Source organism: Lycium ferocissimum, chromosome 10, assembly GCF_029784015.1.
Source record: "Lycium ferocissimum isolate CSIRO_LF1 chromosome 10, AGI_CSIRO_Lferr_CH_V1, whole genome shotgun sequence".
In the NCBI taxonomy this organism is placed as follows: Eukaryota; Viridiplantae; Streptophyta; class Magnoliopsida; order Solanales; family Solanaceae; genus Lycium; species Lycium ferocissimum.
In genome coordinates, this window is record NC_081351.1 from 12,352,824 (window position 1) to 12,366,029 (window position 13,206).

At 31.8% G+C, this 13,206-nt stretch overlaps 1 protein-coding gene across 1 annotated transcript; it reads right to left on the bottom strand.

Moving 5' to 3' along the window:
* Positions 1 to 1,799: 1,799 nt before the first annotated feature.
* On the bottom strand, positions 1,800 to 10,546 carry LOC132032484 (phytochromobilin:ferredoxin oxidoreductase, chloroplastic). The gene is made up of 8 exons (XM_059422107.1): positions 10,197 to 10,546; positions 7,273 to 7,392; positions 6,782 to 6,876; positions 5,918 to 6,011; positions 5,666 to 5,797; positions 4,289 to 4,393; positions 2,379 to 2,429; positions 1,800 to 2,292 (listed from the first exon to the last, which is right to left on the bottom strand). Exons 1-8 carry the CDS (start codon positions 10,446 to 10,448, stop codon positions 2,101 to 2,103), a joined length of 1,041 nt encoding a protein of 346 aa, XP_059278090.1. The 5' UTR covers positions 10,449 to 10,546; the 3' UTR covers positions 1,800 to 2,100.
* Positions 10,547 to 13,206: the final 2,660 nt, after the last annotated feature.

The window sequence follows — 13,206 nt, forward strand, 5'->3', positions numbered from 1 at the left end:
TTTATTCGGTTTTCTTTTTGGGTTTTTAATTTGGGTTTTTTTATATATATATATATATATATATATATATATATATATATAACACACACACTTTTACTTCAAATTTCTGTACTAGTAAGATACAACTATATAATTAAGGTGTTTCTTAAGAAAATAACACAAAATGTGAGAAGAGTAATGACATTGTATTAAAATATTCAACAAAAACTAATAAAATCGGTTAAAATAAATATATATATTAATTAACAAGCCATAAAGAAAATGACCATAATCTAAAATATATACTAAGTCATGCTAAAATAAGCACGACTAATAAGTATTAATTACATGACAAAGAAAAAAAAACTTAAGTTATGTAATTTATCACTCTCTAAACTAATTATGCAAAACTAAAGAATTTATTTTTTTCCAACAGTTTGGAGATTGTCATTTTTTTTTTCTTTGCTAAATTGAATTGGGGCCCACTTTTTTTTTTAAGGGACAACGGACATTAGTGTTGAGTCTAAACCCATGCTTTATATAGTTTGAACTTTATTTGAGTTACAAATATCCATAGGATATAAAACTTATTGACATTATATATATATATATATATATATATATATATATATATATATATATAGATAAAAAATACGAAAAAATAAAAGAAATATTTATAAATTGCATACAAATAAATATTTTTATGTATAAAATATTTTAAAAATTGAATACATGTAATATTTTGGATGTTGGTTTTTTTTTTTATTCGATTTTGACTTTTTTGATTAAATGGGGCCAAATCAAACCAATTATTAATATGGGGCCCTAAAAAATTTTTTTTTTTTTTTATGGGGTCCAAACCAAGTCAAACCAAACCACTAAAAGTCGGTTTTTTGGTTCTAAGTAAATAAAGAATATCGGTTATTAAGGTTATATTTGTCTTTTACTTTGTACACCCCTAATTCTACGGTGAATCCAACTTAAAATTACCAAGATTGCTCCAAAATTATACCGTTATTGCTTACATTGAAAACGAAATGTCAATCAAACAATGCACAATAAAACTCAAATAACGGCACAATTATTTTTCTTATGCATATGCATTTCCAAGTAAACTGTCAGCAAGTCCTAGGATTAATGTAAAGCTTATTGCCATCTAAAGGGAGATCCATGCTTCTTGATAACAAAAAAAACAAAGATCCACATAATAATGAATTACACCGGCTGGAACTCATCGTACTTACAAAGATGCTGACCTATTAGGGTAACACAATAACAACACCACCAACAACATACCAAGTATATTCCCACAAGTGGGGTATAGTGTGTACAGACCTTACCCATACCTAGGGAGGTAGAGAGTCTGTTTCTGATAGACCCTCGGCTCAAGAAAACACAAAGAAGATCAGACCAAAATTAACCAAAGTAAGGAAGTCATCACAAAATACAAGAAAACATAACAAAGCATTATGTAGAAAAGAAATAGTAACTACAACAACAAATACGATAATCGAAATATAAGAGACAATGGATAGTTGAGAATATACCTTCATCATTGATGATTCCTAGTCTGAAGATCAAATTATGATCTCTTATGGGCTGTGGAGAGAAAATGGGAAGCAAGGTAACATATAATTTGCCTGACTTAACATTTTCACGATTAAATAAACACCTCCTGAATGACCGATGAACCAAAAGAGATGTTGGTATAATATGACATCTTCCCCTCTAGCAGGATCATAACAGGTAGTATTAAAGTTTCTTTGAACGGTCAATAAAATGGTGATTGCCTCTGCTAGTACCAGAAGTGACAATGAAAGTGGGAAATGAAGAAAGTAACTAGGGGATATGATGCACTATTTACATTAACAGAGATTGAATAAATAAAAATAAAGAGGGCTTATGAAAATTACAACAGATGATCCAACCCTATCACTTATGAATCTCATCTTGCATCCAACGGTCAAGATTGACATTGACAGAGGAGACTACTACTACTACTACAACAACAACAACAGTGACAACAATATCTGTTGCCGTTACTCAATCCCAAACAAGTTGGGATTGGCTAACTGAGAGAACCGAGGTAAAGAAAAATAAAACCAAATTGCCAAAATTACATCAGACTATCTTAACGCTATCACCTATGAATTCTCCTCTTGCATCCCATGGTCGATTTTCGAATGATTTCCCAATCATACTGCGCTTTTCATTTACTTTACCATCTTCACATCTGTATTCTGGAAAGTAATCAAGAAATGTTTTGCTGCCAAGCTCGTTAACACCATTGAATAAGAATTCCCTAATCACATCCTGAGCGATTTAAAAAACGGAAGAAAAGGAATTATAAAGCTTCCAGTAACAAGACATAATAGAGTTTTTGGATGAAAGAATAATACCTTGGCAAGATCTTCCCCTACCAGTCTTTTCAAAACTCCGTGTCCTGGATCCTAGTAGAAGGGAATTTTGTATCAACAGAGAGATCAAGAATAACAATAGCAAAGTGGATAAAAGGGGCAGCAAGTCAGCAACAACAGCACACAAATGAGAAAAGTTATAAGAAGATTTAGATTCTTCATTGGATCCTTGTGTCAAGGTTTCTAACTAGAATTTAACTATTCACTTCATTGCAATTTATAAGTCTTGCTTTCCCTTTTAGTTTGTTTCAAGAAGAATGTCACTTTCTATATATAGTAGTAACTCTTTAAATCAAACATCTTACATGGCATATTTAAGACTATAAGATTTGAAAGAGACTTTGGTACATTACACACGTCTTTAGTTTAAGACCCTGAAATTCAAAGATACTTTCTTAAATTATGTGCCCAAGCAAACTAAGACACACAAGTTGAAACAGATGGAGTAAATATTAAGGATATGGCCACCTGCATGAATGTAATCTGGTATATTACACAAAATATATTCCATAGGATATTTTATATGCGATTGGTGAACTAAGCCTGCTTCCAGAGACCTAAAATTTAAACTTTGAGAAGGGATATCCAGAACAATGATCAAGCAGTGTTTGGACGACATTTTAGTTGAAGTTGAAGAAAAGGTTATAAGAATTTGCAGTTGAAAACAAAAGTGGAATTTGAGTTGTTTTGTGGTTGAAAATGAACTTGGAAGAACATTTTGTAAAAGATAAATATTTGTGAGTGAAAGCTGAAGATCACTCAACTATACCTTCAAACAACTGTTTCAATACTTCATTAGAAGTTTTAAATAATATTCACTTGAATCCCAAAACTTCCTGGGAAAAATTCACATTGCAGATAATGATTTCATTAGAGTGATTGGAATGCTTATGGAGGCATTTGTTTGAAAATTTACAAAAAAAAACCAAGTTTGCAAACACTGTTTGCACGAGTTGTTTTTGCGAAATGTGCAAAAAACAACTCAAATAAACAACATACCCAGTGTAAAAATGGTTTGCAACAGCAACTCAAATAAATATGGTTCGCAAAAACTCAAAAAGAAATTTGCAGATTCTGTTTTTGAAAATTTTCAAGCACTCCACCTAACTAAGGGATCGTCTGGATTTGGTAAGTTGGTTTTCTGAAAAACGCTTACAAAGTTTTCGTAAAGCAATCAGTATATGTTGGAAAAAACTTTTGAAACACTTTAAATGATAAACTACAAATAAAAAGAATCGAATTATTTTAACTATCTTATAATTTCTGAGACATGATTAAGACACGTTTTCAGTTACCGTAGCATAAATCAAGGTCACACTGTTTAATTAAGCACAGATAATATAATAATCAAATAAACAAATATACTCTTCAGAGTGTGTTTTTCTTTTATTAGTATACTCTCCTGAGTGTGTTTGATTAAGCACAGATAATTTAGTAAATTATTAAGCAAATAAAACAAATATACTCTAGAGAGTGTGTTTTTCATTTATTCGTATACTCTCCGGAGTGTTAAAGAATCTTTGAGGAAAATAGTTGAGAGTAGAGGGTCAAATTGAATGAAATGAGCTGATTTTGCAAACAGTTAGCTTAATAAAACCCTAGATAAGGATTGGGATTTGGTTTTCACAGAACTTTTTGTTTTAGTAACTAAGAAATACGAAATATTTCCATTTTCAGCAAAACTTTAACCAAGGGCATAAGAAATCAAAAAAATCAAAGATGGAGAAAGGGCGAGGGAGAGGTTACAATTAATTTTTTCTTCACTATTGCCTCTACAAAATAGGATATCATATGCTGTAAGACAATATCAGAACTCAAAGCAATTAGCTAACCAATGTTGTTAAGAGTTAAGACTGATGTAAGAGAACCCATGAAAGAACAGCTATACCCACTTTTTCAGCTCTCCATGTCAAGTATTTATGCTGAGCTTCACAATTGCGAGCGATTTGAGACGCATCCGTCTGCTCTTCTGATCTGTCCATCAGCCCAAGCCATGCCTGTAACAGAAACAATAAAGCTCACATAATTGTGCATCAGAAATTTTGGGAAAAAGAAGCTATTTACGAAAAATATAGTGAGCTACAGTAGGATATACAAGAGTCGGAATTTAGTTCTACTCTTCCTCTTTCACCTTTCTATCTACCCATCCAAAAGCCTTATTGTTAAATTTTATGACCACCTCATCAGAAAGCTTAAATTATTATCCATATAAGGTGCATTTGGTACGAAGTAATATGTTTTCCACGGAAAATATTTTCCTGGAAAATGTTTCTTGGAGCATAAGTGGTTTTCTTATTTTTTGGTGTTAGGTAAGTAACCAGAAATATTGTTCCAAAAGAATTTGTATATGATCTGGGCAAACACTATGGGGGTGGAGAAGGTGATAGGGGTGTGGGATTGAGGTGGGGGTGGGGGTGGAGTGTGTTACAGGGTAGGGATATGGAATGCCGCTTATGGAACTTGTTTTCCCTATTTTCACCAGGGAAGCCATTTTCCTCCTTTTTAAGGAATTTGTTTTCCTAGAGAAAATACTTTCCAAAAATTTGACCAATAAACATGGAAAAACTGGAAAAAAATTATGGAAAATGTTTTCCTTCCATGCAAACACATCCATTATCTAGCAGTTTTTTAAATATGAATAGCTCCCTATTGTTGATAGAGAGCTTACCACCCCACCCTGTATGACCATGATTGTTTTCATGGAAAAAGATATCGTTTTCTGTCAAAGAAGCATGCTTAACATAGCCTATAGCACAAATACATTTGAGCCACGTCTAAAATAAATGTTGCATGTGCTCTAATGCACAAAGCCCTCCACCCCACCAAAAAGTAAAGAATCCATGGTGCCTGCTTGTGACACATAGAGCTTGCTTTTCATGATTACTATGAACAGATAGCAAACTCAATTCATCAGGACCTGGAAGGACAGAAAGGGTACACTTCTATTTACTTAATTATATCTCACACCCTCTCACATGCGTGCCTAATTCATTTTCATGGGTCAAACGCACGGAAATTTTTTTCAATAATGGGTCGCAATGAGACTTGAACACAAGACTTCTACCTGCTCTGTACCACGTTAAGCAATGTGACTACCTCGTTTAAAATTTAAAAGGTTAAACTGTTAGAGAGGATACTATTTTATTTACTCAATTATATCTTCAAATCCTATATTGAGAACTCCACACCAAGGTAGGCCCGCGCAATTGTAGTCTACTACTAACTTAACAGCTAAAAGTGAGCAGAATGGGAACTCCAAACCAAGGTACCTGGTAATAATCCTTGAATGCAGAAAACAAAACCGAATGGTTGTCTGCACTAGATGAGAATCTTGTCCATATGACTATTGGTGAAAAAAATCTCAGAGACTCGCTGGTGAGCTTCCCTCCCCAGGGTAAAAGCTGCATGAAATCTGTGTTAAGTCACCATATAATCATTTTAGAGACGGTTCTGAAAAATGAAAATTGCTTGAAACATGGTTATGCTGAAGATTTGTGCAAATGACATAAAATTATTATAACCTCGGAATACTTGAGGCCTAGAGGAATCAAGTCTTTATAGTACTTCTCCTTGTAATCTTCTTGATCCATGATGTCATGCAATGGGTTGAGGTCCCTGCATATGTTGTTTTAGGGATAATTACATTTTTGGACCACTCAAAACAATAATAGCCAGCAAATGTATAGGTTTTGTATATTAAGTATAAATATACATATAATATCCATATTGTATACACAAAATATATATATATATATATATAACATACATACTGTATACCAAAAATATACATAATCAGTTGGTTTTGAAGATTTTGGCTAGGACTCGTAATTAATTTTTATTTTCGGCCGACGGGAAAAAAAAATGGAAAAAGCCCGTTTTACAAGGATTTGGTCTCAGTTGTCTATGACACAATAACAGTTACGATTCAACAATACACACAGATCACCGAGGACATCTCAAGGCATTGTTTTTATAAGAATATTTCTACAAGGTGAAAAAGAACTATTTTCCTTCCATTTCTTCGCCATTAGGTGTTCCTGAGTGTGTTATTATGTCATTCTTGCTCAGAAATATAAAGTCAGTAAATCATACTTTAGCAAACACATCTGAGTTTACGTGCAAATTGCTTCTACAAAATAATATTAGGAAGTCTTGATCATCACTGTAGAAGATAGAAATAAGAATGCTACATAACCAAACTTATCGAAAAGAAAGCCATATACGCTAGCAGTCTTAAAGATAAATTCAAGATACCAAATTATTGGTTTCATAAAAAGTTATAGGCTGGTCGTAGTGAAAACATGTGTACCTAACATATTTCTCCGCAGTACCTATGTCAAACAAAATAAAACATATTTCTCAAATATCAACTAAAAATAGCTTACAGTACAATTATGTTCATCTTAGCAGCAGTGAAAAAGTTGGCACAGAAGATTGGCAGATCAAATTCCGGTTTTGGGAATGCAGCAAAATCCAATACCTGCATGAAATGCCCTTCATTTAGTTGAAGGAAAACTTGGCAGACTCATTTATGATATTAGACTAAATATATCTGCATACACAACAATAAAGCTCAGTATTCCTAGCACGAATCTCCTCAAGCCAATTGCTTTGGGGGAATCAGTAGAAAGGGAACCACCCAAAAAGAGTTACCCATTCATAATGTTGAAGCTGCTAAAGGACATTTCTTCACCTTAGAAGCCTTCTATTTTTATCCAACCAAATGCACCAAACTATGTACTCTGATAATATATATGAATATTTGTTTTTCCTACACAACATTGACTCCACAGCAGCGGTAGCCATAATTGTCCTCTAAAGTTTTTCCTTCTGAAACCAAAGAGTAGCTATAACATGAACTTAAATATAATTGAACCTGCATGCCGTCATTCCCTTCAATACATAGACTGCGAAGGAGTCGAATTTTAGGGGCTTCAAAAGAAAGCATTTGTAGCTCCATTTTTTCATCCATGGCCAACAAAGAACTGTATTTCTCCTGTAAAGAGAGGGAAAAGGGTAACTATAGTTGGTCAGCAATAGTTCTGTAGATTCTTTTTCTTTCTTTCCTTTTTTTTTTTTTTTTTTTTTTTTTGGAGAGGATATTTCTGTAGATAACTTTAACAATAGCAAATCCACAACTTAAATCCTAAAGAGTTAAAGAGCAACTTAAATTCCTAGAGATATCAAACTTGTCATCTTTGCAGCTTAAACCGAAAAAAGAAATAAGCAGAAAGCATGGCACTCAAAATCATGCATTTCAAAGTAACGAGAACTTGAAAACAATAACAATTACATGACGCTGTATGGAGTTGAAATTCACATTTGCCCTCGGATAATGCCAAGAATGTTCCAAAGAAAAGAACACTTTGACTAGTAAAATGAGCAATCACAAAAGAAATCAACACTCAACTAGCTTAAGGGCACGAGGATGACATTTTAACATCTAGTCACACAAAGAGAAAAAAACAACAGAATCCTGTTGTATTACCACTTGTATACAACATAAAATTTTAGTCCTATTCAAGAAGCACAATTAACTATTTGCTACACAATTACCAACTTCCAACTTTTTTTTCTTTTGAGCTCATTTATGCTTTATGCGCTTGCTTTACCATCATTAACTTATTTCCAACTTACTGAATCACCTTAAGTGAGTGAATATAGCACTTTATCCAATTCCTTTCTCTAAAACATAAAAATTTACATATTGTACCTGCCAAGTGCCAACACCCTTCATTATTTGAGCTCACTTGATATTCCCACTCCCAGAATCCCTAGGGGTCGTTTGGTTGTTGGTTAGAGTTATGCGGGTATTAGTAACGTAGGGATTAGTTATGCAGAGTGTAGTTGCGCAAGGTTTAGTCAATAATGTATTAGTTATTCCATCTTCTACCTTGCATAAATAATACATAGATTCCCTCATAACTTATACATGTATTAGTTATGCGGAATTGTGAACTAGTAATCAAACACTGTACTTGGAGTGCTGAATTTTATACATAGCAACTAAAATGCTGCCAAACATGGCACTCGTTAAGCTGGTTTTAATAAATGAATAATTCATCTCCTAACCACCAACCAAGTGACTCCTTAGTTCCCTTCCAAGTTTAACTCCTTTTGGATATATATGCTCCAAGGCATCAGACCATCAACTAAAACACAGCCTACAATTGAAGGGGGTGTCTTTCATATTCTAATGAGTTGACACTTAAATTCAAGAAATTATTACCTTGTCCTTTAACAGAATATCATTACTGCTATTTTTGGTTCTAGGAAAGGAAGGAGACCTATTCTTTTACTTCCACTAGGACAAGTATTTATTCTTCCTCTTCAGTTGTTTGGTTCAACTGGAAAGGAAACAATACTTCCTCCTCTGAATACACTTTTTGGAGAGAATATACACCTCCATTTTACCACATCTTTTCTTCTATTTCCTAAATACAAACAAGGAAAATACCTCTTAATCCCTCTTGCTTCACCCACCCAAACATTGCCATAAGCTCTTAGGTTGGACTAAATGAGAAAATATCTCTACAAGTGTTTTACATTCTTTGACATACACGAGCTACAATTTTCTTAGAGTTCAAGTTACTTAACGCTTTTGATCTAATAAAGATCAATCTGCATCTCTTCCCTTAGCATAGGTAAAAAAATCCTCAAAACTTTGATCCTTACCCCTGACTTAGAACATTTCATACATGTAATGAGTATGACTGATTTTCTGTCCCAACCTAAAGAAGCTAAGCTTCTTAACTCAGATTTTGTTCCTTCTTCAAGAATTTGTAAAACCAATCTCATACATGTAACAAGGGTAACAAATTTTTTGTCCCAATCTAATAACTCAGACTTTTCTTCCTTCTTCAAGAATTTGCAAAACCAATTTCATACATGTAATAAGAGTAGCTGAATTTTTATCCCAAATTTAAAAAAAGCTAAGCTTTTTAACTTTGATTTTGTTCATTCTTCGAGATTTTGCAAAACCAAATTCTTCATACATGTAATATGGGTGGCTGATATTTTGTCCCAACCTAAACAAACTAAGCTTTTTAACTCCGAATTTTGTTCCTTGCAAAACCAATTTCATACATGTAACAAGGGTGGCTGATTATTTACCCCAACCTAGGAAAGCTAAGTTTTTTAACTCAAATTTTGTTCCTTCCACAGGAATTTGCAAAACCAATTTCATACATGTAACAAGGGTGGCTGATTATTTATCCCAACGTAAGAAAGCTAAGTTTAACTCAAATTTTGTTCCTTATTCAAGAATTTGCAAACCAATTTCATAAATGTAATAAGGGTGGCTGATATTTTGTCCCAACCTAAAAAAGCTCAAATTGTGTTCCTTCTTCAAGAATTTGCAAAACCAATTTCATAATTCATATACATAAGGGTGGATGATTTTTTGTCCCAACCAAAAATTGCAAGCTTTTTAACTCTAACATTTTTTTTTCCTTCTTTAAGAATTTGCAAAATCAACTTATTTTTTGTTCCAACCTAAAAATTTAAGCTTTTTAACTCAGATTTTGTTCCTTCTTCAAAACTTTGAAAAACCAATTGCCTACATGTAATAAAGGTAGCTAATTTTTTGTCCCAACCTAAAAAAACTAAGTTTTTTTTAACTCATTTTTTGTTTCCTATTTCTAGAATTTGCAAAACCAAGTTTCACACTTAACACAAGCCACTCACACAAAAAAAAAAAAAAAACACACACACACACACACAGAGCCAACAAAAACACATGCTCAGTACAAACATAATGAAACATTGTGAAAAATAATGAAAATCCAAGAAACAAGATACCTGTATTGGAGAAGAGACCAAATTGGTATGTGGATTAGTTTCTTCTAAAGCAAAATGAATCAACTTCTTGTAAGAAAAAACAGAACTTTCATTTACTGTATGGCTCATAGTACTCATCATGCACTTACTTCTACATTTTCTATTCAAACTAATTTTACTGTTACTTTTTTTCAGTCCAAGAAAAGGTGAAAAACAGCTTAGTGAGGTGAAATAAGAAGAAAAGGAACAAGGGGTTGAGGTAAAACACTCCATTGAAACAAAAAGTTACAATCTTCAAGTGTTTAAAAGCTCCATGTTTGCTTCTTTTGAAAACAAAAATGAAGAATTTTGCTGCTAGTTCCAACGCTCTTCTATTGTTGATTTATTATATTGTAAATTATTTTATCATTTATTATATAATTTGATTGGACACATAATAAATAAAGGAATTTTTTTGAGTTCTTTGATCTAAATAAAAAAGATAAAAATACTTATGTAATTATAAATTATCTCGTTAATCATAAAATGTAAAATTTAAAATTAAATTATTACCAAATGAAAAAATATGTCTTTTTTTTTTTTTTTTTTTTTTCTTCTAGTACTAGTATAAAGAGTAGTACAATGGAAGTGTTAGGCTATAAGCATACAAGCATGGTGCTTGTCTGAACAAGTGGTTAGATTTTGCTTGGTGATTGTGCAAGCAACGTCACCAAACGGCAGGGAAAATTGATAAAAATGGTCCCTTATTTTTGTAGTAAGTTTAAAATAGTCCATTGAGTATTGTAAAAATGAGCACTTTTGATCTCCATAAAGAAGTTATCAGCTCGAATTGTTAAAATTTAACCAAAATTATGAAAAGTTTTTCTTAACCAGAAATCTCCATAACCATTTTAAAAAAGGCAACATAGAAACTACACAAGACACAAAACAATATTCCAAAAATAATACTCTCTGCGTCTCAATTTAAATGTCTTAATTTGATTAACACGAAAATTAAGGAATAAAAAGAGAATTTTGAATTTTATGATCCAATGTGTGTAATATAATAAAATATCATTTGAGTCTTGTGATTTTATAACTTGCTATGTAAGATATTTAAATTGTCAATTTATTAAATATAGAAAGAGACATTTTTTTTAGAATAGACTAAAAAAGAAAGTAAGACACTTAAATTGGAATGAAAAGAGTAGAAATTGCACCTCAAAAGTTGTATCCCGTTCTTGAAATAGACCAAAAATAACATAAATTATAAAATCCATATTTTCAAATATAAGATCCTATTAAATATTTTCTACATTCATAGTTCCTATTAAATTCAACAATCAAAGATTGATAAATATCTGACAAAGACAAAAATTTATACTTTTGGCAAACTTAAAGGATCAAAATTGCTTAAGTGATGCATAAAAGACTATTTTGAACCTACAATCAATGGGATTATTTTTATCATTTTTCTTCCAAATGGCAAATCCAAAACGATGTCGTTTTGCTTATACTTAACTTTTGTTTTTTGGTGCGAATTTTTGGTTGTACACGACAATTTTGCACTATTGGGCTCCATTTTGCCGTTTTGCACTTTCTCCTTTCCGCTCCAACCATTTTTGACGTTTGAACAAATCATTGAAATTTTTAAAACAAGATTTCCTGGTAAGATTTGTTTTGACATATTGCATATGCAATCCTCTAAATTTGTCCCTTTTCTTTATTTTAACACCTTAACTAAATGTAAAGTGTTATTTTTATTTGAACATCATCTGATTTATAACATATACATATAAATTTTTTAGCATGCGTAATGCCAATCCTAAAAAATTCAACCAATTAACTCGATTATTTAGTTTTCGGTTTTGGTTTCGAGTTTTGGTTTCTTATTTTTAGTTTTTGATTTTCAAGTTTTAGTTTCCAGTTAATTGACTCCTTATATTATGCTAAAATCTAAGATTGAATTTTTTTTTAGTTTTCGATTTTGATTTCTTATTTTTCAGTTTTTGATTTTCAAGTTTTAGTTTCCAATTAATTGACTCCTTATATTATGCTAAAATCTAATATTAAATTTTTCATTTGTTTTTGAGAAGACATTCACGCCTTTAAAATTTTCCTTTTGAAAGAATAAAACTAAGTTGTAGTTTATTAATTAGAGCCGTTTGATTGTTTGAAGTTGATACAAATCGGAGCCATTTTTAACTTATTTGGATGTTTGGTAAAATCGAAAACACTTAATTAAGTTAAAAAATTTAAAATAAAAAAATGATAAATTTATTTCTTTTCGAGCCGCACATTTACATTAAGCCATTTGTTTTTTTAGAAAAACTTATGCTCCTTTAAAATTTTCCTTTTGAGAAAAACACAAATCATAAGTTGTAGCTTATTAATTAATCTATAGATATTTCAAGAAAACCTAGGAAATAATATTTTAAGAACAAAAAATCTTTCTTTGTTTTGGTTTTTTATTCTTCCTTTTCATCCTCCGACATTCACTTTTTGTGGTCCATACTCCACCATTTGGTTTTTCCTCTTTTGCTTTCTTACTTTTTTGTCCTCATTTTTGGGGAATATAACAGGGAACAAGATCCATTTCTGCACAAATTGCAGCAAGTTATAAAGTAAGGGTACGAATCTATTCTACGTACCCTCGTCTACTCTTATTAAAAGGCCCAACTCATTATCAACCTCTTCTGGTCGTTAAGATTTTTCACTTACACAATTCAACTAAAGCATTTTCCATTTAGACATTTGAAATAGGGTCTGATTGTGTCATTTAGACATTTTTCACTGACTTAGCAAGTTGCGTGATTTTCACACAAAATGGGCACATGGAAAGGCTAAAAAACAGATTTTTATTTTTTTAATTCTTTTTATTTCCTCCTCCTTCTTCTTTTTTCTTTTTTTTATTCTACCATTAACAAACCTTCCACCATTACTATCTTGCCTCCACTGCAAAAATGGAAGACCGCCATCATTCTCCAAGAACATTGTATAAAATCAAAATCAAAATGAATTTTAGGTTTAAAACATAATCAGCAAAAAAAAA